The sequence below is a fragment of the Anopheles stephensi genome, chromosome 3 (genome assembly GCF_013141755.1).
Source record: "Anopheles stephensi strain Indian chromosome 3, UCI_ANSTEP_V1.0, whole genome shotgun sequence".
NCBI classification, from domain to species: Eukaryota; Metazoa; Arthropoda; class Insecta; order Diptera; family Culicidae; genus Anopheles; species Anopheles stephensi.
This window is the reverse complement of record NC_050203.1, coordinates 54,978,919-55,005,483: the sequence shown is the minus strand read 5'-3', so window position 1 is coordinate 55,005,483 and position 26,565 is coordinate 54,978,919. Positions and strand designations below refer to the sequence as shown.

The following is a 26,565-nucleotide window of genomic DNA, read 5'->3' as shown; positions in this document are numbered from 1 at the left end:
CGGACTAAGAGGACTTCGTTAGTTTTGGACAGAGTCCATGTCTCAAAGGCGTATGTGAGTACTGGAACTATAAATGTTCTGTACAGTCCCAGCTTTGTCCATCGCTACAGATATTTAGAGTGGAGAAGTTTCCTCAGGCTGTAGTATGATCCTTGCACGTATCTCAACATCAATGTTGTTGTCGGTGCTGACTTTTGACCCCAGATAGGTGAAGTTTTGGACGACTTCCAAGGTGCGGTGCGGTTCACCTATCTGTACATCACCCCTGCGTAAATCAGTGTTTGTTAGCAGAGCCGCTGGTGGTGCCACCATCATTTTGGTTTTCACCTCGTTAATCTCCATCCCGAGGTTCTGTGCCGCACGCTCGATCCTTTAATAAGCTTCTGCTACATAGGAGAGGATAATAATGATAACAATTGTGATTTATTTTGTTTAAAAGCAAAACAAAAACAAAAATTCTTAGTATAATTTTAAATTGTGTTTTAAACGATATTACAGAATGTTTCTTAAGGCAGTAGGTTCACAACAAAGTAATGACGGTTTATTTTTATCTGAACCAACTTGTGGCTAGCGATTCTACAATTTCTCATTTCAAATTTCCCAGGAAGATTCTGACAGGAGGTATGTAGCGTCCATGTTAGTCGTATAAATACGGTTTTTATCGACAATGGCTCATCTCAAGTATGTTGTTTTAGGCACGCGTCAGTACGAAGAAACACATATAAATTGTGAAAAAATATGAATAGTCAGAGCAGATTAGAAGGCAATCTACAAGAAGTGACTCCACTTCAGGTACAATGTGGAACGTTGTAATGTTGCAACGTTTGGTTTTGGATGATAAGTTCCTATTAATAATACACTCATGTGACGCTCTATCTCGGTTTAAACAACTTATAGTCAATCACTCCCAGCTTGATTTGCTCCAAATTTTGAATGCTCCGTCAACTTCTCGTGACCGTTCTCTTCTCGACTTCCCGTGACCTTTTTTTGTTTAGAGGTAATGAAACGTATTCACATGCCATCACCTGTCATGATTCGATCCAGGTCTTTTTTGTATACGGTTTTTATAGCAATATTTTGTAAAAAACATGACAACGCTCACTATCTCTCAATTTCAGTTTATGGGGGGCTCATGTTTTTTGTTTTCGAGAAGAATGACTTGGTGGATCAATCCTAAAATAAAAACCAGTTCTTTTCGTGTCGAGAGTTTTGAGCAGTTTTTGGCTCACTTTATTTATTGATAGCTCGTAGTTGGATAGTCAGTCCCCACAACCTTTGTGTTGCCGAGTAGCTCCATTTCTACACGAAGCCTTCTGTTCAATGAACCCGAATATCGTTAACCGTCCTTCCCAAGGGCGGTCTGCAGGGTCGAAGTTACCGATATTGAGGCGACGCAATCTCTCGCAAATGACGACTTGTGAACATTAAGTTTTCAATTTGTTGACGAAAACAGAGTATAATGCTATAAATCAATGACAAATAATTCAACTCAGCTTGTTTACTACATCCTGCAAACTTAATTTAAGATATTTTGAATAAGTCAAAGTCGATTGACATTTAAAAAAAAGTTTAAACGTCCGTAATTTAGTTGCGAACCTAGTTGTAAAATTCTTACCAGTATCGTAAGTATAAAATGTCTTATCACAACATCTTGCGTTGCCCTTAACTAATTGTTTTAATGCTAAGAATGTTGCAAAAAGGAGATTTTAAAAGCACTTATCAAAATTATCAAAAATGTGGTAGGGATTTTCTATTTACTGCCTTGTATATTTAGGCTGTATAAAAGATTACCGGATCGTTTTATATATTAGCTATGTTTGAAAACCCCGTAAAATATCGTTGAAAAGCATCCAAAGGTACTTGGGAAATCGTACAATAAAAACAAAGAACATATTTGGGAACAAATAACTATGGCTAACAGATAAATTGGGGTTTCTTCAAACACTAATACAAACATCCTACCCTGGAAAGGATTACAACAAAAAAAAGCAGCAAAGCATCACTTGTTAATACAACTTGTACCACATTCATCAGAAAAATAGTTCCCACCACAATGGCATTGTCACGGACGCGTGTACACTCTGCCCTGACCCAATCTGTTTCTGTTTGAGCAAGCAAAATTATTTCCATCATCACACGTAGCTAGCGAAGAAAAGATGCACTAACCTTGGTAAGTCGGAAGGAAAAACGGCATAATCGAACCTGGTGGCCCATAGTTCGCGAGGCCAAGCAGAAGCTCTTAAGCTGCCGCCTCGGTCGTCTTTCATCGGCCGTGCCGAGTCAAATCATCACTGCAAGCCGCGGTTGGGCAGTATCGTTTTCCGCGGCCATTTCCCTCCCCACTCCAAATGCAAACACTAACGCAGCCGGCTCGGAACAGGCGCAACGATGCATAAAAACGTCATTATTATGATGATGGATAACTTTGCAAAGATGGATTGCACAATTTGGGTCACCCATTGAGCGAGCGCGAGCAAAAGGGCTCACTTCGCAGAACGAGGCACAGAACGAAAAGCAACCGAACGAATTACTGCCGACTGGCGGAAAGCAAGCGGTTCGTAAGCATAAAGTTGCTCCACTGTTGCTGCTGGTGTATTCAGTTTTTCCTAGCGGCGTGGAGTAAGCAGCTGGTGGCTTTTGCATGAACTTTGTGGGATCCTTCTGCTAAGGCTAGCAAAACTCCGAAGAAAAGCTGGAAAAGCACTCAAAGGGCACCCTACCATGCCGGGTGTTTGAGTAAGGCAGGCAGGCAGGCAGCCGTTCTAGCATACATATTCTTTGAAATCAACAATAACGCGCACACATGCACAGCGCCGCGGAACGCAACCATAAAATGGCACGCGAATGTAAAACCACAATGGCGCAACAATGCCGTACACGATTGGTTTTCACTTCAGCCGATTAATGGCTTTTCGATGCGCGTTTATGCATTATTATTGCTTTTTTTTTTGTATTCAATTTAAGATACTCCACCGACCCTTTGCAAGATGTTTGTCTCCAGCTCAGAACCAAGTCTAATAAAATGAAAAGTTTCCCCATATTTTCCTCCCATCAAAATAACCCAAATACGAATCCGTAACACATGTCCGGATCCGTTGGGAAGTGTGCGTGTGCGTGTGTGTGTGTGTTAACCATCTCTAAGCTACCCAGCCAAATGTTAACGTTTCTACCTTCAACCCATCTGTCGTGGCCGGACTGTCGTCGTTTGGGGGTTTTGGGCGGTTGAAAGAATTTGATCGAAAAGTAAGAACCGAATGTGTTGCCAACCGACACACATTACTTTACCCAGGGAAAAGGTCATTCCAGATGGAATCATCATCACTTGCTTCGCTTCTGTATCTTCTTCGTTTTGCTATGTTACATATTTTTAACATTCCCGTCTTTCTTTTGCGAAAGCAGTAAAAAAAGTTGATAAATGGATATTTGTTATTGATTTTTGCCCCTGCTGACCATATGTTGCAGGAGAGTTTGCTTCTGTTTTTTTGTTAAAGTTTTTGTTATGAATATGCTGTACAAAGAATTTTGTATTTTCTCTAAAGATTTGTAGCTTAAATTGAGCGTTGTGGTTTAATGCACTTTTTACTTTATTTTTATAACGGTCTGTATCGCATAACAGGACCGGATAGTTAGTTTTTGCTACAGTTCTTACTATCTGTATTGCTCGAATTTAATTAGTAAATATTTAATTCAAACTATACGCATACAATTATTCAAAATTAATATAAAAATACTAGTGTTTAATTTATGGAGAGTTTTGTGTTAGTTTCAAGTGCGACAGACAGAGGGCTTCATTCATCTAGGATGTTGTGTATGTTATTCACTGGGTTAGGATTTTCGTTTTAAATTTCAAACGTCCGTTAAGAAAATAATTTTTGAAAAAATTCAAATACAGACGTAATATCACAACGTAAGGTAGATCTTCTTCTTTTTTAGCCCTACAACCTGCCATGGCGTTTCGGGATGCTCATTTGTGGCTTACTGTGACTTGATCTTCTTTTTCTTGTTCTTTGGCACTGCAACCTCGAGGGGTTTCGGCCTGCCATTTCTGGTTTTAGTAGTCAGCCCTACGTACGAGGAGGCGGTCTGGATGGGAATTGAACTCCTGCCGTGTGAAGACCGGCGCCGTTATCGCCTCGGCCACCGGACCGCCCCACTTAACTTGATCTCACCCGTAGTAAAGTAGTCAGCCCTAAGTAGGTTCGATAACGAACTACTTATCCTGAGATTAGTAAACGATTTTAGGCACAATTGAGCCTTTTCGAGAAATTTTTATAGTGAACATTAAATTAAATTAAATTCGGCCTGCCATTTCTGGTTTTAGTAGTCAGCCCTACGTACGAGGAGGCGGTCTGGATGGGAATTGAACTCCTGCCGTGTGAAGACCGGCGCCGTTATCGCCTCGGCCACCGGACCGCCCCACTTAACTTGATCTCACCCGTAGTAAAGTAGTCAGCCCTAAGTAGGTTCGATAACGAACTACTTATCCTGAGATTAGTAAACGATTTTAGGCACAATTGAGCCTTTTCGAGAAATTTTTATAGTGAACATTAAATTAAATTAAAATTTGATTAAATTAGTTTGTCTGCTTCGTTCAATATCTTTGGTCATTCTGGCCATATCGCTTACTAAACTTATTTGTAGGGCCCAACTGCACATGTGGCTACCGGAAGTCTATACTCGTTTCCATTTTCAAGTTCTAACATAAGCCAATATGCGTGTAGCTGGAAAGTTATACCTGTGTACGGGGAGACGGTTCTGTCCGAACGGGTGTATGATATTATATTTATAATTAAACAAACCGCGTGAGGACCTCTTGAAGCGAGATTACACAGCTTTTTTTTATTCTTGTGGAATGGCCTGTCCGCATTGCTTAAAACTAGATTACCAAAAATAATACAATTCACATCGGTTTTGGGACATTTTCTTCAGTGAAGTACAGTGTAAATTCATACAGTGTAAATTAAGTGAACAAGAAATGTATTAACATAAAGTAAGACGAACGGCGCCACGATCACGGTCAAGTGCCGAATCGGGTTGGCCGATCCTCTACGTCGAGCGAAGATCTTGCAAGGGACGATCCCGTATCGAGTAGGGAGACTAAAATAAGAGAGTGCCGCCATAACATCGTAGAGTACGTCCCGTACAAACAGTATCTGAGCGTAGCAGTTTCACTTAGTTCGTTTCGGTTTAGCGACTCGAGATGCACAGCGTCCGTCGTAGTACACTTGGTCCTTTCAGGAGCGCTAGGCGAATCGTGTGAGTTTCCGTTAGTCAGATTCCAAGGGAGCTAAGGGGCAAGCAGCTGAAGGCCACGCCACGACTGATGCATATTGTAGATCCTGCCTTGTGGAAATACAATCAATGGTTATGAAGAACAATGTGAATAAGAAACAGATTTTGATTTTGATTCTGTTTTGATGGAACAGGAACAAAAACGAAAAATCGTTAAGTATATCTTTGGGCTAATTTAATTATCCGCGACCAACGGCCTGAAGTTGATATCAGATTAAATTTTACTTTATTTTAACACCTAAACACTGGACACTGTCCATTATCGTCAGCAATGGACTGATCTCGATCCATTAACCATCGTCCATCGTGGCTCGATCGGTTAACCATCGTCAGCGGGCTTCTGGTCGACAACGGCTTACTGGGTCACCTCGTCAACATCGATGAGCATCGTTAGCACTTTTGCTGATAGAACTTCCTGAGAATAGATCAACTTGATCAATTGATCATCGTCGGAACAATTTTCAAGTGCACGTCGGTGATCTTGAGCGACCCAACGTCTGGTGACTGACTGGGTCGCTGCATTAATAACATTACGAATATTGCTTGGGTCGATCCGATAGCCGAGGAAATTGCGAAGCCGGCATAGACACGACAGGACCGACAATCAAATAACATTCGGACTGTTCAAAAGAACCAACTATCCAAGTACGTGCTACCATAAAGTATTTAATGGCCGAAGGCATGACCACGCAGGTCGTAAAGGCAAGAAGACGGACATTTGATATAGTTAAATACTGTAATGTTTGAATTTTAAACATCAAAGTAATCTTTACTTTAAATATTGCCATTAATTTGCATTTTTTCGACACAGGAAAACAACGATGCATGTGCATCAGAAAATAGCAAATTCTTCCCTCGCACGATCATTTTCCTTCCCAAAATGGATAAAAAATACCCCCTTCAAAATAAATATTCGTAAACTTTTCCAGTTCATTCCCCGTTCATCGACGGCTGCTGCTGCTTAATAAATCCAATATATGGTCGTTCGATCCACTCGGCTTCGAGGCACTCGGCACACAATGCAAAGCAAGCGGCCCCGAATTTACATAATGCCACCCCGACCGGAAGTGTGCTCGATGTAAATTTTCTCCCCCACCGCCCACTCCACTTCCAAAACGGGGGGTGTTGTTGCACGACGGCCTCCAAACTTGCTGGGAAAAATAGTACGTGTTTTCACAAAACTTGATGACCACCGTTACGTTTTACGCTCGACCCACCGGCAGCTTCACGGGAGGCAAAATCGAAAATTTACAAGAAAGTATCCGGCGGGCAGTGGGATGCGAAAGAAATTTATCTACATCACATAAAGCATACACAGCACTACTACTACAGCATGCCGTATCGAAAGCGTTCGACTCCTTCCCGAACCCGACCCATCCCAAACTGACCAGCACAAGCTGCCCACCCGAAGCACATGGAGCAGACACTGGAACAGCATCACTGGAGACTGGGCGTCTCCATTTCTCGGCCTTTGTTTTTTTTTTTTGCAACAGCCCAAAAAGCACACCAGCTGCTACTTTTTATCGAGTCCGTGCTCCCTTTCGGTCAGACCGAGGCTTCGTGCCTTGTGTGGTCAGTGCTAGAAGATCCTCATCCCTAATTCCCTTTTCCATCGCCCTTTTCGGAGTTGCTCCGGTGTGGTTTTCGGCCCGAGAGTGCCCGAGGACGATTTGTGGAAAGTTTTACGGATAGTCAAACAAACTGCCGATCGCCACCGTACGAACTGGGACCGTATGGCGTATGAGGGGGAAGGGGGAAGGCTTGATTGCTTCCTGCTAACCGATGCTGCCGAAAATGGTGGCGCTCGTTCTTCTTTTTGGGTGCAACATTTCGCCCCCGGTTCTCCAAGGGCAAGGGAATACGGGAATACGAATATTTGGCGCAGACATACACAGCACAGCGGTGCACACGGGGAGGCGGATCCATTGCAACAGATTCCGAGCATCGCTGTTAAGCTGATAAGAGGTTTGCTGACAGCCAGATGTTGGATTCTCGTTTCGCCGTTCGGTGGGGAGAGAGGTTTGTTCGTTCGGTGTAGTCTTTCTTTTTTTTTTTGCTTGCTCGCTGGCTTAGATAAATAGCATCCCATGAACACCTACGTTATCGGGACACCATGGACACTCTCTAGCCGCTGGGGTCTAGAGACGTTTAATTCTAATGGAATCGAAAGGTTTGTTACGACGTGCTAGAGCAAGTGTTTATTTCCTACGGGAGTGTTTGCTTTAGGGTGTTTTATTTAGCTTTAAAGTGCAGGAGGAAATTGAGGGCATTGGAAAAATAGTTGAACGCCTATTAATCTTGTTTATTTACTGAGAGTAATAATTTCAAACAATCAAAACAAATCGTGGTAAAATTAGAAACCATCATTCATAAAAAAGAATCGGTGAGGTTTTATGCAAGGATCGATGAAATGTTGAGGAAGACTTCATAAGAAATTCTTCCCGAGATCCATTTGTGGTAGAGTCAACACCAACGCTTCCATGAAAAGTTTGAAATAACTGTAACACAGCTCTTGCCGATTCATACCACCCAACAAAAAGGATTTTCAGAACATTGAAATTAGGCCTTTAGCTGCTTTTGTAACTTTGAATACAAATTGGGAACGATCAAGCACTTCCAGGGACAGGCCTCAGATATAGCGAGTGTTGTCGATGAGACGCACTTTCATCAAACCCAAAAAAGTGTTCCTTTACATCAGATTAGCCGTACAAAAATTCCAGTGAACTTGAATTCATAAAACTGTTCGCAGTATTCGGATACTGCGGAAAGAGGATGTTCAGTCTGCATAGTAGGCAATATTTCGGTTAATACCCAGAAACGTTAAAGGACCAAGTAAGAGACAGCTTGGGTAGCAAATTGAAAGAGAAAGACTTTCAGTAATTAAATGGTGACTCAGAGTCGTTTAGCATGTTATGTGCATAGTCAAGTTTAATTTACGAAAAAAAGGACTCACAGCAATTAATGTTAAAGCAATGATCAAACATTCAACTTTGAATGAAGTTGAAAAAGTTAGCTAAGTGTCATGGTTTTAGCATTAATTTTTAAGTGATTTAGAGAATTTATCCTCTTTATATCTCATGAGGAGTTAGACATCTTCTTCTGCTTGGGACATTCTTCTTCTTTCTTGGCCTAACGACCTCTTAGGTCATGCCTGCCCTTTCTGGCTCGCTCACTGTGGAACGACGGTCCAGATGGGATTTCAACCCCGGTCCCGCCATATGAAGTCCGGCGCCGTTGCCGCATCTACCACCCTTAGGACTTTCCGGCCTTTTAATGGATAACTAGGCTTATTGATATAATATTGTTAGATTGTTCTTTCCCATTACCGGGGGTACGGTTCGGATGGGAGTCGTACCCTGGTCATGCCGTGTGAAAACCGTTGCCGCTGCTGTCTCTGCCTCCGAAAAGCTCCCTTTCAAATTCAAATCAATGATTTAATTGTCCGTCCAAGTCAAATTACATGTTCAGTACCGGGCAATAGAATAAGACCATCAAAAATAGATAGGTTATTCCAATTTTCTATCAAATTGACTTAATCCTTTTTTTATTTAGTTGAAGATTTTGACAAAAAAAGATCCTACCAGTTGAGCTATTAATAAATAGACTTTTTTTGTTTTGTTTTTTTTTTGTCACTAGCATTAGAAGAAAAGAAACATGTAAAAACAACCGCTTTGTGGTCTTGGCCTGCTGCAACAATCCTCGATACCGCTCACGGTTTAGCGCCGTCTTCTGCCAATCCATTATCCCGGCCGTTCTGGCGGACGCATCAACGCCATCACTCCATCTCAATTTGGGCCTACCACGCCTCCTCTGTCCGTGTGGTCGCCTAAAAAAGACTTTACGGGTTGGGTCGTCCGGTGTCATTCTCATGACGTGACCAGCCCACCGGAGCCTGGCGAGTCTTATTCGCTGCACGATGGTGAGATCATCGTACAGTTCGTAGAGCTCGTCGTTGTAGCGGCTCCTCCATTGTCCTTCCACACATACTGGGCCATACGCAATCCTTCTGAGCATTTTCCTCTCGAACGCAGCTAGGAGGGCTTCGTCAGTTTTGGACAGAGTCCATGCCTTATAGGCGTATGTGAGTATTGGGATTACAAATGTTCTGTACAATCCCAGCCTCGTCCGTCACGATAGGTATTTAGAGTGGAATGGAGTTTCCATCCATAAAGAGTTCCAATGATTCGCTAAAACGTTTTTAGCTCTCTGTCTTGCAGTTTTTCACGGGTAAGATGCGATTTTTTTTATCCCTTATGATATTACATTCCATTTTTACAGCTTAAGACATGTTCAATAAGCTTTCAAAATATATATAAATATTGCACAAGCAGCACCCTAAAGCAGTGCAATAAATTGATATGCAAAACGAAAAGTTGGCATACTTTGCTTATCATGGGTACAGAAAACAAAAACCCAATGTAAAAAAGGCAATTTATGTTTCATAAAGTTAAAACATATGAAAATATTAGAAAAATATAATAATTACAAAAAGTCATAATTATACTCGATTACTTGCTCACTTCCCATACCGCAAACAAAGATACAAAGTTTACAAAGTCCACAAAGATTAAAAAACTTCCAACCCTTTTGGACTATTGAGTAATAAGCACTCATCCTTTATCCAAAAAGTCTCTTAATTTTATCAGACGGAATGCCCCTGCTATACTTATTCATCTCTTCCTTTTTTCACTGGCATAAAATAATTTTACAAGATAAAACCTCCCTTAAGTTTCTACATTTTGTTCTTCGTTATGTATTGAAAACAATTTGATATGCATTAACAGCTGCACTAGCCAAAGCACCACCAGATGTAGATTATCTGTAAGCAATTAAAACACAAGGTTAATAGAAAAACTTCCCTTACAATAACGGTTCCCGTTGCGGCTCTCATTTGAATAGCTTCAGTACACCGAGCTGCACCCAGCAACTGAACCCACTGGCCCAGGTCCAGTTAACGCAAGCACCACCGTGGGACAACTTGAGCTGAAAATGCACTTTATTCACTTTGCAATTGCCCTTCCCGATACGGTACCGGCTCTCAGCTCAACTCATCGCTCACCACTCGCATACACACAAGTCCTGCAATCAAATCTTGTCTTGTCTACCGATGGCTTTTCCTACCCAGTCCACTGCCACCGGGGGTCTCCAAAAACAATTTAATGTACAGACAACCGTAAACTAAAGCAACCGAAAGAAAACGAACACTCTCTCTCACCTTCGACATCGACCATCGGGCCAGCAGAAGCCCTTCTCCGGGGTGGCAAAAGTTGTCCACCGAAAACTTAACCACCGCCACCATTCGCTCGATGACTTAATACAGTCGGGAATCACCCGGCTCAAGATGATCCCAAGACCTCCCAACTGTTGTGCAAAACATCTCAGTTTTCCAGCATGACAGCACACAAACTCACGGCACGACGACGAGAGCGCGATGGATCTACTTCTAACGAGTTTTCCCCCCAGTCTTACCTTCCAGAACCCCGACGTGGCGAACCCTTGCCGGAGTACTTTTTCGATGTGCATAATTTGCATAAAATTTTATGCAGATGCCAAATCTGGTGTACCACCCTCCGACTACCGACTTGGTAAGGAGGGGACGGAACTGTTTGTATGTATGGTTGACTAACCAACTTGTTTATAACCGGTCGGTTCATCGTGACGTCCAATGTCGCGGTTCCGTTGTACGGCGTTTCGTTGCTCTTTAACGCTTGTCTTTCGGCGACACTTGCCTTCTAAACGGTGGCCAATGTCTCCACCGCTGGGAAAGGGACCCATGCTTGCTTGTGTATGTGCCACCAAACAAGGACAGTCGTTGGGAGATGTTTTGTCACGCGGGATGTGCTTTCGAACATACTTTCTTCAGTTTGAGCTCTCATCCTGCCAATGTGTTGAATCATTTGAAGTTGCTCAACCGCGTTTAATTCCACTTCTTTTTTCTCACACCAAAATTTTACTTGCGAAGAATTTTAACACTTGTTCTCAACAAACGGTGTAATGGCAAATGAACATCTACTGGCACTGTTTGGTGTTGCATTAAAAACTTCCGGTTCTGAAGTGTCCAATATTAAATCAAATCCAACTCATAAAACCGTTTACCCGTTGACGAAAGAAAACAACTTGAAAAGAATTAGTCTCTGTTCCACACTGCTGCTTTGCAGCAGTCTCACTCATGTACATGGCCATTTCTCCAGAAACGTGTTGCTTGTGGCTAATCGAAAGGAACACGAGGTTACTACTCGAGATACAAGCGAACAAACTTCAACGCTGTTTGTCGTTTGCCATCTAATGTCGGTAAAATTACGCACATTACAAAGAAACAGGGCTTTTGACGCCCTTTACCTAGTTGAAGTGGTTGCTTATCATCGATCTATTATCTTTTCGCATTCAAACGTGGGACAAGCCACCATCGAGACGTATAAAACAACCTGTCTGGCCACCGTTTGTCAGTAGTCTTGTTTCATTCGAGCGATGTAAATTATCAGTAAAATTAAAATCATGAAAGGTAAGTGCTAGTGAGGTGTGTAGAACTTGTGATCTGTTTTATAGACGATGTCCCCCCCCCCCCCTCCCTCCGTTTGCAGGAGTTGGTGCATTGGTGGTGCTCGCTACGTTCGCTGTAGCCGTTCAGGCGCTGGACATTCCGCTCACCTGCCCGGCAGTGGACGATATCTTCAACCCGGTGCACATTCCACACTTTACCGACTGTACAAAGTTTTACAAGTGTTTCAACGGAGATAAGTACGAGATGGACTGTCCCGGCGGTTTGCACTGGAACATTGAGAAGGATTACTGTGATTTCCCGGAGCAGGCAAACTGTGAGCGACCGCTACAAATCGATCCGATAAGTTTGGCTTAGGTCGCAGAATAAATCTGAATGTTGATTTTTTAAAACGTGGAACTTTTAATGTTGCCGTCACTGTAGCAATACATTTGAAAACCAACGATTTGATTTGATTTGATTTTGAAGCCGAGCTAAACGCTTCAATCCAATCCCAACTCTAGCGCTTATAAACGCATCACGTTTGACAGTTCAACGTAGCCACCGAGCAGTCCAACAAAAACACACGAAAACCAAAACAATACGTACGTGAAAGCTACGGAAAACTGTTCCCTGTTCCCAACGAATTTGAGTGTGTTGCGAGTGGAAAAATGTTTCGAAAAGCTAAACAAACTGCCGCTCCCCTTCCGAAACCACCGACCGAAGCGCAAATGTTGGAAGATTTGCAACTATTTCACGAAACCAGACCCGCAGCAAAACACGTTTCACGCGAAAACCTACCCACCCTGACGGAGGAATCGAGCATGGACGATTGGTGGAAAGTGTACGACGCTACGGTGCAACACCACCAACAGTTTATGGGACTGAAAACGAATGCACAAGAGCTGAAGAAAACGCTACAGGAAATGCGCAGTGAACTGCAAACGGTGTGCGATACAATTATGGCGGAAATCAATCAAGATTTGGACCGGTTGAGTGCCACGATGTCGGAATAGTTGAATAACAATTGGCACACATTTTAAATTAGATTGTTATCTTTGTGGTTCGGAATGTTGAACGTACCGGAATAAAACAAAAAAATACTACGGGTATTGTCATTGTAACTATAGTTCAGTTTTATTGCTTTACTGTTAAGTCACCAGTGTCCTGCGTACGTCCGGCGTTTGCGAAGCACAGATCCGAGCCCCGTTTTTGCTTTTGTTTTTAGTTGTTCGGGTACACGTGTCCACAGACCGACGACAGCCACTTCCACGGGTAGCCTATGGTAATGAGGGTAGGAGGAGGAGGGTTGGAAGTCGCTTGTTTATGTTTTTGCTTCAATTTAGTGGCGCCAAAACACTGTGCTGGCCTGGTTCGTCTATGCACTACACCCACCACACATTTCATGCTAAAGCCCTCCCAGATCCATTAGTAGTCCCGCGGTTTGTGGTGCCAGTCAACACTCATACAGAAAAAGAATAAACACACACACACACATGAAAATACACAGCCTCGAAGGTACTTGATTGTGAGGGGGGGTGTAAGGACGGAAGGGTAGGGGACGCAGGATTTGGAGGCGCCGCCTATTGGGAACACCATCCCCCCAGGTGCAAGAAGAGACCCGTGGCGACTGTCCTCGTATGCTCAGTAGCCGTACTGATAGTGCGGATCAGATATTAATGCACAACAACTGCACGGGTAGCCTACGAAGAAGTGAATGAATGATAACGAAACTGTAAGTACATATCGATCCCAGGTACTATCTATCGGTCAGTATGCAATATCGGGATTATTTCTACATGCAGATATCGAAGCATTTCGTTTCGTGTGTATATTTTTAACCCACAGAGACATGTCGTTAGTATTGACCAACATTGCAATTACAAACAAAAAATCTTTATCCAACTTTGAGCTCTCCTTTTAGTAAGATTGTAACGAAAGTGCAATGTGTCGCCATGGAATTAGTAGTGACCCGAGCTCTGGGAATGTCCGAAATTTTCGATCGAATGGTATCAGCTTTAAAAAAAATATGCATACAGATCATGTGTACGTACAAAAAGGGATCGGACATAGCAACGTGTTCCATCGGTCGTCCTAGTAATGTGGGTAAGAATTGACGGGAGAAAGCGTGCGTAATCCTACGAAAAAGGGACAAGAAACAATTTTCCAAAGTATCAGCACACACCCGGTACGGAGCAGTGAATATTTGGGTTGGTTTGCTACATTAGATCAACGAGATGCTACGTAATTTAAGGACACCCTAGCCCAACGGTTAGTAACTTACCGTGTATAACGCATGCATTAAAAAATGGGTTGATTTTTTAATTTGTTCACTCGATCGTCCTATATGTTAGCTATCTAACGTTATCAATTAATTTGGCCTCAAACTATGGGCAAAACAGTTGAGCAAACGGTTAGAATTAGTGAAGCATGTGATGACAACCTATTAAAAATTAAGTACAATGTCTTCCTGCTTCTTGAGACGAAAAACGAAATCAAATCAGATGAGACAGATGCCAATAGCATGGAACATAAAAACAAAACGGGAAAATCGAGTTTGAATTGAATGAATGACTTGAAACCAGAAGTTATTAATGAAAATTATGCACAAGAAAAACAAAATGGAAGTTTTGAATCTCTCGGGGGAACATTTCAAATAAATAGTGGAACATTAAAAGTCCGCTGTGGAATTTTGCAATCATATAGTGGAATCTTCCACACTGTTAGGGAAGATTCGCAACGCGACATTTCTTCTAACCGTTTGCAAGACTCTATTTTGTGATTGTAAAGTTCTACAAAGAGCTTGCCATATGCCACTATCCATTAGAACAGTTCTCCTAAGTGATTATAATAGTAATATACTGTGAGTGATAATAACTTTACCTTCAATACCATTCAAAATTAGTCCATTTTTTAATGCATCCGTTATCTAGCTTACAAGACTATTTACCATACACAGCTGAACCCCTTCAAACGACACAGAGGGGACCTGTACACTGCCAACAACTAAATAGGATTATCAAGCACCGCAGGAACTAACGCACCGACGAGCTAGAAGAGTAAAGAAACGTGCAAGAATAGTGCAAACACAAACCACCGTATAAAGTGTGCGTATATCGATTGGGATTATTCGTGAGGCAAAGATCGTTTCGGATGACCACTATCGTTCTCACGTTTCTCCACTATACGGCATGCGGTGATTAATTTTACGACCCCCGTTTTTTTCGCAAACACCCAGCAGGAATAGTATTGGACCTTGTTTCAACTCAGACTTCCTGATAACACGCTACAGCAACAGGTTTATTCAAAACACTTTCACGCCTTCCGAGATGCTTGCCGTGAGATAAAATTGGAGATTACAAATGGCCAGTCTGGCATAGGGGGAAAACCGACTCCTCCTTCCCTAAACTATCTGAACGATCAACAACAAGAAAGCTTCCCTATCTGCACTGCACCGTTTGGTCCCATATTAATTAGGTTTGAATGTACAAGCTGCTTGTAACTGCAGAGCAACGGAACGGGACAGAGTTTCCGGGATTGCAATCGCGAGAATGTTTGGCAAGCGATGCTCTAGGCTTTTTGGACGGATTTGAACTCTTTAAAACTTTCTACAAAAATAACAGTAAGGAGGGACAATGTGGTGAGTACCTTCCCATCGGTTAACAATGACACTTGCTGCTGTTCTAACGACTAAATTAAAAAGAGACGCTTCGCACAAATTCGGTACCCGGGCGGGGCCGGTGGGTTCTAATGAAGATCGACTTTGTTTGCCTTGCGGAAAAGAGCTTTGAAGATGGCTAGCAAATTTGTGTTACTCGTTACTCGGGAAGAGACTACTGCGAAAGGAAGCATGGATACGGCAAGGGCGTACTGCTGTTGTTAGTCTGGGAGGAAATTACCCCAGTCAAGGGTTAATAGCACAGGGTACACCGTTCACTATCAACAGGTTAGTAAAAGGGTAAGATAAGACTCTATCCATCTAACTACCACGATAGGGCGCGCTAGGAAAGAAGGAAGAAGAAGTTAGCAGCTCCAGCTAGCCAGCCAAAAGGGTTAGTCGTACCGTTCGGAAGCCGTTAGCCAATAGAAGAAGTAAAAAATGCGTAACTTGCCTCGCGGTTTGCACTTCAAGTGGTACTCTACGTACTGGCAGGGACACTGGTACTGGCGACAGTGTCGGGCCGGATCGTTTGGCGTGACATCGATAAGGCCACGCATCGCTTCATTGCCCCAGCGGGACGCGTAACGCAGAAGCAGCAGCATTCCTCGTTCCTGCAATGGGAGTTTGGTTTGGGAGAGACACGAATAAAGACGGCGGGCCAACGAATAGAAGGATAGAAAAGCCAGCACAGAGGGGCAGTACGCGTCATATGTTGGTCCGATGCGTGAGGAGTAGTTAGTATAATACGCTGTGGTGGGAAGTTTTGTAAGAAGGAAAAGATTTGAACAAAAAGCTGCCCACAGCCAGCCAGCCAGCCGAGCCGTGCGATGCATATCGATGCGTGAACAAATTCTACTTCTACTAAAATGAAACAACGCTTCCACAACTAATTCTAATGCACACCCGCCACCATTTAAAATATATGCCCCAGGCACATCCACTATTAAGCGTCTAGAGCGTCAAAGTGATGTTGATCGCTTGGTTTTGCTACACCGACTCCGCCTGATAAAACGTTCAAAAACGGCCTTGGCAACCCGGCCCGCGAAATAAAAGGCACTCTGAGGTCACTAACAGATCTAAGTACAGTTCCTGGTCGAGCGAGATTGCACAATTTGTACTTCGTTGCAAAGCTTAAGCTACCTTTTCGCTCCTACACTCATTCCCTATTCCTTTGGCCCTAGAACAGAAAACTTTCGCCAAAAGCTCGAGCACTTTCGTTAGGCACATTTGGCTGCATGGCTGCATGGGATCTGCACCCTACCATCGTCGGAGGGACAGTTGTCAGAAGTGGAACCCGATGCGGGCCAGATGGACCCGTATCGTGGCGCAGCAAAGTCGTGGATCTTCCTTCGGTTTCTTCTGCAGCAACACCTCTTCCGCGTACTGGCAGGGACAGTAGGCCGTGGGCAGATGGCGCGGTGCCGACACGATAGCATTCTCCTCGATCGTCCAGTCTAGCCGGCGGCGCAGATAATCCTTACCCCAGCGCTGTAGATACCGCAAAAAGATGCCTTCCGCTCGTCCCTGAACGATTGAGGCGGAGGACCGTTAGTGATTATCCAGCGATGCGTTGATGAAGTTGTTATGGGAAATGGTTGATCGTATGTTTTGGTCCAATTGTTTTAAACGCAAGAAAAAAAAGAACACCCCACAAGTACAAAACGCACACAAACACAATGGAATTATAACTTTACAAAGCTAACAATATCAATTTTGCAGTAACAGTGATCCAAGTTCTAGATATAAATTCTACCCTTCAAAGCAAACCGTTCGAAAGAGAAGCAACTCAAAGAAAGGGGCTGAAACGCACGATCGTGGTACGATCGGCAGTCCATCTCCGGGAAAGAATAAATCTCAACTCTACGCTCACCCGACACACTGTAACACAGCTACAAACGCTCAACCTACCTGCTTCCGGGACAGGCGAGTCGTATTCGCACCCTGTATGATGATATCGTTCGTCGTGACGTCCAGTCGGCTTTCCCAGCCAGGTTCAATCGTGTTGCCGTTCTGCTCACTCCGCTCGATAAACTCGTTCAGATAGCTGATACACTGCGACGGTTCGAAGTACATGAAGCAAAGGTTCACCTTGTGGCAGGAGATGTGTCCACGGTCGTCCAGCGCTAGCAGAATCTTGTGACGAATCAGCTGCTTATTGACGCGTGCCATGCACCGCTCGAGACCACGCGCCAACTTCAGCTTAACCCACATGCAAAGGAAAATGGCGGCCGCATTCAGGAACAGCCAGGCCACACCAAGCGACAGCAGCGTGATGCCGTAAAAGCCCGAAAACAGCAGCCCAATCAGGACGATGAATGCGAACAGAATCCACACGATCAGGACACGCTTGTAGCAGATGTTGTACAGCGTGAACCGGTAATCGTTCACGAGCGTGTCCATCGCGTGCACATACTCTTCCACTGTGAGCTGTGGGTGGGTAGAGAGTGGAAAATCCATCATCAGATCCTTCGCACCGTTGCCGGCAGTACCGTGAGATGTTGCTTACCGTCAAACCTTGCGCCATCAGCTCTTCTGGAACGAGCTCCGGACGAAATACAGCCGGTGTGATCCATGGCCACCGAGTGTTTGTTGGTAGTAAGGTAACGATAACATCACCGTTTGCTACAAGAACAGACAACGATTAGATTGTTGGAGATCAATCTCCAACACACACACTCAAAATGGCCACCATACTCACCGAAACCTTCCCGAACGCGGCCCGTCGAAAGCTCGATCGTTCGCATCGACTGAATCGGTTGCACCACGTTCACCGATTGCTTCGGAATGTCTATGACGGCCGGTTGTGATGTTTTGTTGACTCCGCTTGGTACTGACGTTCCGACGCTGGTTGCGCCGGGCGTTGGTTTGCTGCCGCCATGGGATGGTTGCGGTTGTTGTTGCTTTGGTGTGCTAGGCGTTCGTGTGTCCAGATTTACGTGCACCGTTTCCGTCGGCAGTACGGCCGGCGGTGCTGTGTCCGATGGTGTCGTTGCCCCCGACGGACGATTGCTGCCTGCCGTCCCCAGAGGATGCTGCTGCCTACTGGAAGCGACCGTTGGTGGTGGTGGTGGCAGTGACGGTGATGGTGACTGTAATTTAAAAAAAGAGGATTTTTAACTTATGCTGCATAAATTCGTACTAATAATTCGATTCGTGGGGTTAATAAAATGTTAGTTCGTAATTTAAAATAGCTTCTTATTGAACCACACACCCTTTTGCTTAGTAAATCAAGCTATTATGCTTCTCAGCAAACATCAAACTCTCTGGGAGTATTTTGGGGGGCCGAGGCAATTGCAGTGCCGATCTTCACAAGGCAAGACCTGAGATCAAATCGGATTCGAATCGTTCTCCCCGTAGTGAAGACTGTATATCCAACTACGTTATCATTAAGGCTGGTAAGCCAAGACGAAGAGGACTCTATGGGGCTGTTAATCTTCAACCCCAAGTTTTCATTCTTCTTTAGCAACTAAAATCTCCGGAAATCTTCGGTCTGCCAACAACATGCTGCCTTTTTGACTTAAAATTACCATAAGCTAATTTATCAGTCCTGTGTACGGCCAAGGTTGATGTCTCGGTCAGACATCTTTCGTATCGCGCTAACCCGAGTACAAATTACTAGGTACAAAATAGATAAATTAAGAGAGTTTGGAAGACTTTTTTTACTTTACATACTTGCTTGACGATTACTTCTTCAAATAACTCAAAGAATGGAATATTCATTACATAACATGTACATCCTCGAAGTATGCAACGAAAATATAATATTGGCTCGGCCTGCAATTTATGAGTTTTTGTGCCTGGATTGTACCCGAAACCTGCATAGTCCTACGTATGGGGAATTGAGATGGGATATTGATGAGATATGAACCGCGGAACAGCCGTGTGAAGACCGGTGCTGTTGTCGCACCAGGTCGCCCTCAGATAGTCTAATGGCATTTAAACTGTTCTTAAGCCATAGCCGCATGGACGGTCGGGCAAGAGAATGACAGTGGCGCTGATCTTTTAAACGGCAAGGCTGGAAATTAAATCCCACTCGGACTGAATTTTCAGCTAATGAATCGGATAGAAAGGACTTCTTTTATACTTATGAAAGCTTAGAGAAATGTATTTAAATATAATACGAAACGTTCGCACCAATCGATTTATAAAGACTCCATCTTCATAGAAGAACTCATCTTCTATAGCTGATACAAGACGATCGAACCAATCACTTTCTTGGTATTACTCTTAACCATGACCTACTTCATCTACAGGATATGCTAATCAAATGAGGGTAGCCAGAAATTCAAGGCAATTTCATAAAAAATTAGAGGTTAGATGATATTTAATTTGTTCAAACATGTATATCTATCCCTAACTAAGGTTAGTTGAGAGTTCTTGCGTTTACCCGTCCATTCTGAGTGATTCTCACATGGGTGGTGTCGTTTCAAACATAGACGGTAAATTATTATATGTACAACAATGTTGTTGATCGCAATATATCCACCATTTGTTGAACCAGTTATAACCAGCACCCAGATTGTGCGTTGTGGCTATAGTTGGCTCGAAAATTTTGTCGGCATACACCATACATGATTAATGATGTCAGGTGACATGTCGTCAATAAGTAATTGCTTGGATGGCACAGGGTCTTTGAAAGTAAAATCCTTAAAATATGTCCATTATTTAATGTATTAATTATTCTTACACAAATCAATACAGTAATTGAATTCCATTCTCCCTTTTTCAGGTAAGCCCACGAAACAATTTCTAAACGGTTCCATACACACCCTACATTTTAATTCATTTGAAAGTCTCACAGAAACATTATTTTCGCTTCACACACCACAAACATCCGCCACCATACATTCTTTACCCGAACCGGGGTGCGTCATCGGGTTAGTGTTTGGTGTTAAGGGAGAAGAAAGAAGATGTAACAAAAACCACCGTATAAACAACACTACATACTAACCCACCCCCGCCCGCGGTGGTAATCGTCTTGGAAGCTAATTGGGAAAAAAAAGATTGGAACGTGCACCGTGGACAAAACAACCTGTGGATTGGCTGGTTGAATCATACCGGGTTTTTTTTTTTTTGTTCACTCCTGCACACGTAAGCTAAGGAATGTTATGAATCTTTCAGCGAAAAATGAGTCCACAAATGAATGCATCGATTGTTCTATTGTGTGCGTGGCATAGGGACAGAGTATTGTTTCGGAGCTTTGTCGTCATTAATGTTCACTTATGAGCATTGAAGTGCATTTGAATTACTGTGCCCATGCTTCGATAAGCATCCGAATATTATTACCATAATCCCAATAAAATAACGAACCAAAGCATAAATCCGAAAAATCATTATGGTTTTTCTGTCCTGCATAAACATGGCACGTGTGGTCTGGGACGCTTCATGGTGCAATATTGTATTCACTCTTCCTAATAGCCCCATTAAAGCTAATTGCTTTCCCATTTAGCCCAAAGCGTCCTGCCATAATGAAGCAATCCACAAGACACAGCGTGCAAGCAATACAATGATTCCGCAGAAGCCTCACAGTGTTCGCCGTTCCTTTCCGTGTTCCATTTTTAAAAACAAATGTCCACCCAAAATTATTAGCCAAAAAGGCCACCCAAGTAAGGGCGAGTAAGTCGCTGGCCGATACGAACGGGAGCTTTTTTTTTGCAACATTGAGCGAAATGTTGTTATATCACCATTGCGAAATGTGACATCATCTGACCGAGCCGAGACTTGGGGACCATCGGGGGTGGAAATGTGTTCTGTTTGACTGGAAATTCAATACCGTCTTTTTTAGCATACACGCAATAATGGTATGGTGGACACAAACATGGAACAACAAAAAATCTGTAACATGATCCACATGAGTAGGTCATAAAAGGTCGGACAACCAAGTGCACACACAGACACGCATGGTAACAAAGGGCCTTCTTTTACGATAGAACAGTAAGGGAGGGAAAAAAAGAGTCCACAGAAGCTCCATAAAAAGCTTCCAACCGCTCTCGGAGGTGCTAACTTAACGGCCACACATTTTTCCGGCCAATAACGGACGGGATTGATTCGTCTTGGCTGGTCGCGTCTTTCTATGCTGGCCAGTGATGCGTGCCGATTGTGACCCCCACCGACACGTGACAAGAACGGCGGCGGTGTGGTGCGATTAAATTGTAATAAACAAAAACAGACAGACAACCTGATGAAGCTGCCGAGAGTGAGAGAAAGGGCGAACCTACGACGACGACGACGGCGACGGTGACTTGCCCTGTGTTGCCCGTCGAAGTACGCGGCATTGCCAGCGTACGACGTGACCTACTAAATATCGACAGCGTGTGTATGTGTGAGTTGGTAGATGGGGTTGGTACGAGGGATTTAAAGCTCGTCCCGGAACGGGGAAAACCGATGGGGTTGGTGGGTGAGTGGTGGGTGAATTGCCGTACTGACAATGACAGCGAGAACCGTGGAATGCTGTCACCAGCGACAACCACCGATGGCACAACAAACCGGACACACCGGTGCTACACAAACACACAGAACCAAACGGGAGGGCATGGAAAAACTGAACACGTGTTGGACAGTGCTGGGCGCAGCTTTTTCATGCCACACCAAACGGAACGGATGCTTAAATATTTAACTGTTCTCCGGGCATTTGATGATTCATTTCCACAAAACATGCATCCCAGTATGCTTGGTGTAGTTTGCGAAAAAAACAAATATTCCCAAACGCAGTTTAGTATGATCAAAGCAAGCTGCTGTTGCTGTAGTTCACTGAAACATCTTTGTCTTCAACAATCCAAGCTCCTGATACGAATTTCTCACGAAGCATTTATTTTAACTGGTAAGTAAATCATTGGCAAAATTTGAACCTCACTGTAGTACCCCCGGGAGACTTCGAGTTGGCCGAACGGAAGGGAGGCTTTTGGAGCGTCTGGCTCCAATCCCCTCCCCATCCAAAGTGACACTTCCCCTCGGTTCATACTGTGCCAAAAAGGCAATAATAAGGTGATGAATTTTGTTTAATCAATTGTGCGCCCGAACGGTGGAACCATTCAATCGGAAAACGCTTCCCTCCTCCCTGTCATCGCTCACAGACACACATACACAACGCAATCCAGCCTGCTGGGAGCTTAGAGGGTTGCTTGCTTCTCCGTAATATTGGGGAGGTTCGTCGCTTATCGCCATTTTTTTCCACCCCAAACGGTGATGCGCTGGGAACGGTTAGCTTTTTTGTGTTAAAGCTTCTCGCTCGCTCGCACGCTCGCAGGCTCTTACTCTCTTTTGGACCTTAGCCCAAAATTGTTTCACTTCCACCTACCTTGCTCGGTTCCGGTTCGCCATCCTCCTCGAACTTTACCCAGTTCGTTGTCTTCGGTGTGGTTGCTGCGGCCGATGCTACGGTATCCATTCCGTTGCCGATTCCCGACAATGGACCCATCCCGGTTGCATTGTTGTTCTGGGTTGCTCTCGCTGGTGACGCACTGCGGTCATCGGTTGGCTCACCAACACCACCGTTAGGCTGCTCCATCTCTGCTCGTCTCCACGTCTCCTGCTGCGTCGTTCCTTTCTTGGCGCTTTGCTGTTGCCCACGTCTCCCGGTTTGCTTCTCGATGCGGTGTAGAATTTTTCAACTCCCCGTCCAATATGTGTTTTTTTCTTTTAACTGCTCTCTGTTTGCTCTCGCGTGCCACAACAGCAACAACACACACACACGCGACGCAAAACGCACTTTACACAAGGGTTTCCGTGGGGTGGGTTTGAGCTAGACGATGTGGCACAACGGTACGCACCCGGTGGGATGAAGCAATTCCGAACACTAGGGACGTACGATGGTTGGGGCCAGTAGAACAAACACACAAAGCACACCACACGCAGTATCTATCGCACACGCAGCCACATATGCACAAGCGTGTACGCAACACTAAATCCCTGCAGCGCCTAACGTTACGAACCTCGGTTACGCGACCCAGGTCTGGTGCTGGAAACAGTGTACGATTCCAACGATGCCAGTTATTCCTCTAGCAAACTAAGATGCAAATCAGCTTTTGTGCTGCAGACCATCATCTTCTCCCGATCCGATCACGAGGGGCCTTCGCCACGCACACACACACACGCGCACACTGCGATCGTGTGTATCGACGAGTCGATTAATGTCGAGAAAACCTGCTGCCACCAAATCCCAACCGGACGATCAGTGAAGCTCGGGCGCGCGCACGTCCGTCTCCGGGAACCGAGGAGCGCGATGAATACTAATTAAATTTAATCTCTACGTGTACGTGGAAGCCCCCACGGGATGAAGGCTCCGTCCGGGGTGTACCTTGTGAACGCGTTCCGTTGCGAGGTACGCGCGTTTACCTGTGACACACACCACACACTGATGGGCCGCACCGAATGAATGAAACGGAACGCAACACGCATTCATGTTGTTGGGTCGGCTGAGTAAATGTGGGTGAGAGAGAGCAGGTTTGGTCGCTCGTTGCGCGAGAGCGAGAGAGCACGCACGTTACGATGCCTGCTGTGCTGGAATACGCAGCGATGCTTGAGAAACCCTGCATGAGCAGCAATTTGCATCTACCTGAGCAACGAGCTCGGTGTGAGCGAGAAAGCATGCCCACTCCGCAACAGTGATGGTGCATCAAAACATTCCAAATGCAAAAGGGATGGCTTGCATACCGGTCTCGCGTTTGCTCTTTCTCTCTCTCTTTCTCTCTCATACGTGTGGGGTTTAGAACACCTGTTTAGGGGTTGTTTTTTTCGAGAGGAAGTTTTCCATCTCCCGATGCTACTGAAGGCATCGGTCAAACGTTATCAGTTTCCGGTTACCCGATTCCCCTTTTCAAACATTTAGTTAAAATATCATATAATGAACAACTGTAAAAATTAATATTCTTTACTATCGCAAAGCAAAGGTTTACTTTTATCCTTTAACTAACTAATCATTTTAATTAAAATGTGATTTTTAAAAATTACTGCCTTTGGAAGAGTTCAATAACATATTTAGTTTCATTTCAAATTTCAATTAAAAGAAAGAACAAGACTCTGGTATGGCAGTCGTAGTGTTGGGGAATGGTGAATATACGTCGGGAGTACTAACACAGCCATAGTTTACTGTTTTAAAATTTTACGTGTTTTTATTGCTTCATCAGTGTTGGATCAGTATAGTCAAATGTATAAAAAATAAGTTATGGATTTTGGTTACGTTTTTTTTCATCGTCTTCAAAACGAGTTTTAAAAATAATTTAGAGATTTTCTATTTTCATCTTAATACTTTCGCTCGAAATGTTTTGTTTTTGCGCTGTGTAAAGTGAATGTTTTTCGGTGGTGCTGTTTGGTAGCGTTTCGTATAACGAACTTATGTTTCACACGCACACATATTTGGTATTACACCGTAAAACCGAAAAAAACCCTTCACACAATTTGTGCCGTTTTTTGAATGGTAACGTTTGATTAAAAATATAACTTACTCGAACCGATTACAAACTAATGACAAAACCATTTGAGGTAGACGGTTAAAATTAGAAAGAAACTGCCTTGGGCATAATGCTGCAAAACGCAACTGACTGTTTAATTGTAAAAATGTCCCGTTAAACTTCGTTGAACAACAGCAAACGTGTCAGCATGGACACGACACAGGGCGTCTGCTTGCGCATATTAAACTCGGGCAGATTCGAGACCGACTCGTGATCGTACGCCACCTTCTGCGTAACGAACGTGAGCAGTGTGACGAGATCGTACTTGTGCCCGTTTTCCTGCAGCTCCTTGCACAACTCGTTAATGAACCATGATCCTTCGGTGGTGTTCCGAAACGCCATAAAGCCCGGGATGGTAGCGTACGCAAAAAGGAAATCTGCGTGGGTCGGGATGCTGTACCGGGCGATACCATCCTTCTGTATCTTTACACCGTTGTCCAGCTTGCTACCGCGACAGGCTTGTACGAGAAATATTTTAGGCCGACCAGCCAACGATGGACAGTTGTCGGCGGTGAAGTGACTCCAAATGGTGGAGAGCTCGTACGAAACATCGTGCGCGTACACGTAATCACCGTCCTCGCCGTGCGTGAGCACAGCGATCAGGATGCAGTCATTGTCTCTATGGTCCATCGTCGATACTGCAAGAGAAGGGTTTAAAGGGAAAATTTAAAAGACAGTTCCATTCACATTAATCCGCCTTACCTTTCTCTACAACAGCTTTGATTTCCTCCAGCTTAAAATCCTGGTAAACCTTCACATCGAACCCGAACAAGTCTAGTGTCTCTTTTAAGCGTTTGCAATCCACAGCGCTTCCTTCCCGTACGGGTAGTGGCACATTGCGTACATTGTACTTATTGTGCGAGAACAGCAGTGCCATGCCGCGTCGTTTATGGTTCATCGGATAGTACGCGGCGTACCGTTCAATGACGTAAGCTGGCCGGATTATCCCATTCATCTGCGAGCTACTGGCGATGGGCGAACCGTGCGGTATTCGTCTCGTATCGCTACTGTCCTGCTTTTTGTTAAACATTGCGCTGAAGCTGTGCTGGAGTGTGGAATGAAAATAAACATTATAATCAAGTCAAAGAACTCACACAATCAGCTGATGCATCCGTTGCATTCGATCGCGTTTGCAGGTGGAAGAACAAAGAACTTTCCATGTGCATTTGCATTTGCATTTGCGCAAAGGGCATTTGTTTTTTTGTTTTTTGGATACGATTTTGCTATGCTTACCATTGGGCCGGAATAAAACTAATCCAAATGATATTAAAATAACGAAAGTGGTGCCAAACACTGGAAGACCTTTCGTTGATATTTTTATCAAACAGGAAAGCGCTGCGTTTTTTCCGAACTGATTTGTTTTGAACAATTTTTGGTGGTAGCAAAGCGGGAGCGAGTAAATCTTGTGCCTGGAACTTTCGGCGGAAAAAAACTTAACACAACAAAATCTACGTACCACATAAAGAACTCAAACGTACGGACACTCGCACACACTTGTTTGGGGTGATTTAGGCGGCGTAAAACATTCCTAAAACTCGCGCAAATTAAATTTGTGACTCATCATTCACCATGCGACAGATTTTTATTTACCCAAAACAACTTTCACGCAAGTACGCATACGAACTGTCAAGGTACGAATGGAACAACAGTGCACCATGGGCAGCGAAAAGCCTAAAAGGACAAAT

The 26,565-nt window shown here is 44.0% G+C and overlaps 3 protein-coding genes across 14 annotated transcripts; 1 reads left to right on the top strand and 2 right to left on the bottom strand.

Annotated features, from left to right (window-relative positions):
- Window positions 1-11,633: 11,633 nt before the first annotated feature.
- On the top strand, window positions 11,634-12,894 carry LOC118513404 (peritrophin-1-like). 2 transcript variants are annotated; one of them, XM_036059100.1, is made up of 2 exons: window positions 11,634-11,794; window positions 11,874-12,890. In XM_036059100.1, exons 1-2 carry the CDS (start codon window positions 11,788-11,790, stop codon window positions 12,146-12,148), a joined length of 282 nt encoding a protein of 93 aa, XP_035914993.1. In that variant the 5' UTR covers window positions 11,634-11,787; the 3' UTR covers window positions 12,149-12,890. The 2 variants fall into 2 exon arrangements, with proteins under 2 accessions (XP_035914993.1, XP_035914991.1); XM_036059098.1 differs by having other exon boundaries at window positions 11,743-11,794; window positions 11,874-12,894.
- Window positions 12,881-23,807, bottom strand: LOC118513403. 5 transcript variants are annotated; one of them, XM_036059096.1, is made up of 7 exons: window positions 22,729-23,792; window positions 18,130-18,520; window positions 17,938-18,053; window positions 17,340-17,858; window positions 15,883-16,042; window positions 13,825-13,908; window positions 12,881-13,473 (listed from the first exon to the last, which is right to left on the bottom strand). In XM_036059096.1, exons 1-6 carry the CDS (start codon window positions 22,936-22,938, stop codon window positions 13,865-13,867), a joined length of 1,440 nt encoding a protein of 479 aa, XP_035914989.1. In that variant the 5' UTR covers window positions 22,939-23,792; the 3' UTR covers window positions 12,881-13,473; window positions 13,825-13,864. The 5 variants fall into 5 exon arrangements, with proteins under 5 accessions (XP_035914989.1, XP_035914990.1, XP_035914987.1 ...); XM_036059097.1 differs by having other exon boundaries at window positions 12,881-13,050; XM_036059094.1 differs by lacking the exon at window positions 13,825-13,908 and having other exon boundaries at window positions 22,729-23,807.
- A 707-nt stretch (window positions 23,808-24,514) lies between these two features.
- On the bottom strand, window positions 24,515-26,524 carry LOC118513402 (caspase-like). 7 transcript variants are annotated; one of them, XM_036059086.1, is made up of 5 exons: window positions 26,471-26,485; window positions 26,337-26,408; window positions 26,114-26,231; window positions 25,583-25,925; window positions 24,515-25,518 (listed from the first exon to the last, which is right to left on the bottom strand). In XM_036059086.1, the coding sequence occupies exons 3-5, from the start codon at window positions 26,114-26,116 to the stop codon at window positions 24,995-24,997; spliced, it is 870 nt and encodes a 289-aa protein (XP_035914979.1). In that variant the 5' UTR covers window positions 26,117-26,231; window positions 26,337-26,408; window positions 26,471-26,485; the 3' UTR covers window positions 24,515-24,994. The 7 variants fall into 7 exon arrangements, with proteins under 7 accessions (XP_035914979.1, XP_035914985.1, XP_035914978.1 ...); XM_036059092.1 differs by having other exon boundaries at window positions 25,583-25,920; window positions 26,337-26,524; XM_036059085.1 differs by having other exon boundaries at window positions 26,337-26,523.
- Between the last annotated feature and the right edge of the window lie 41 nt (window positions 26,525-26,565).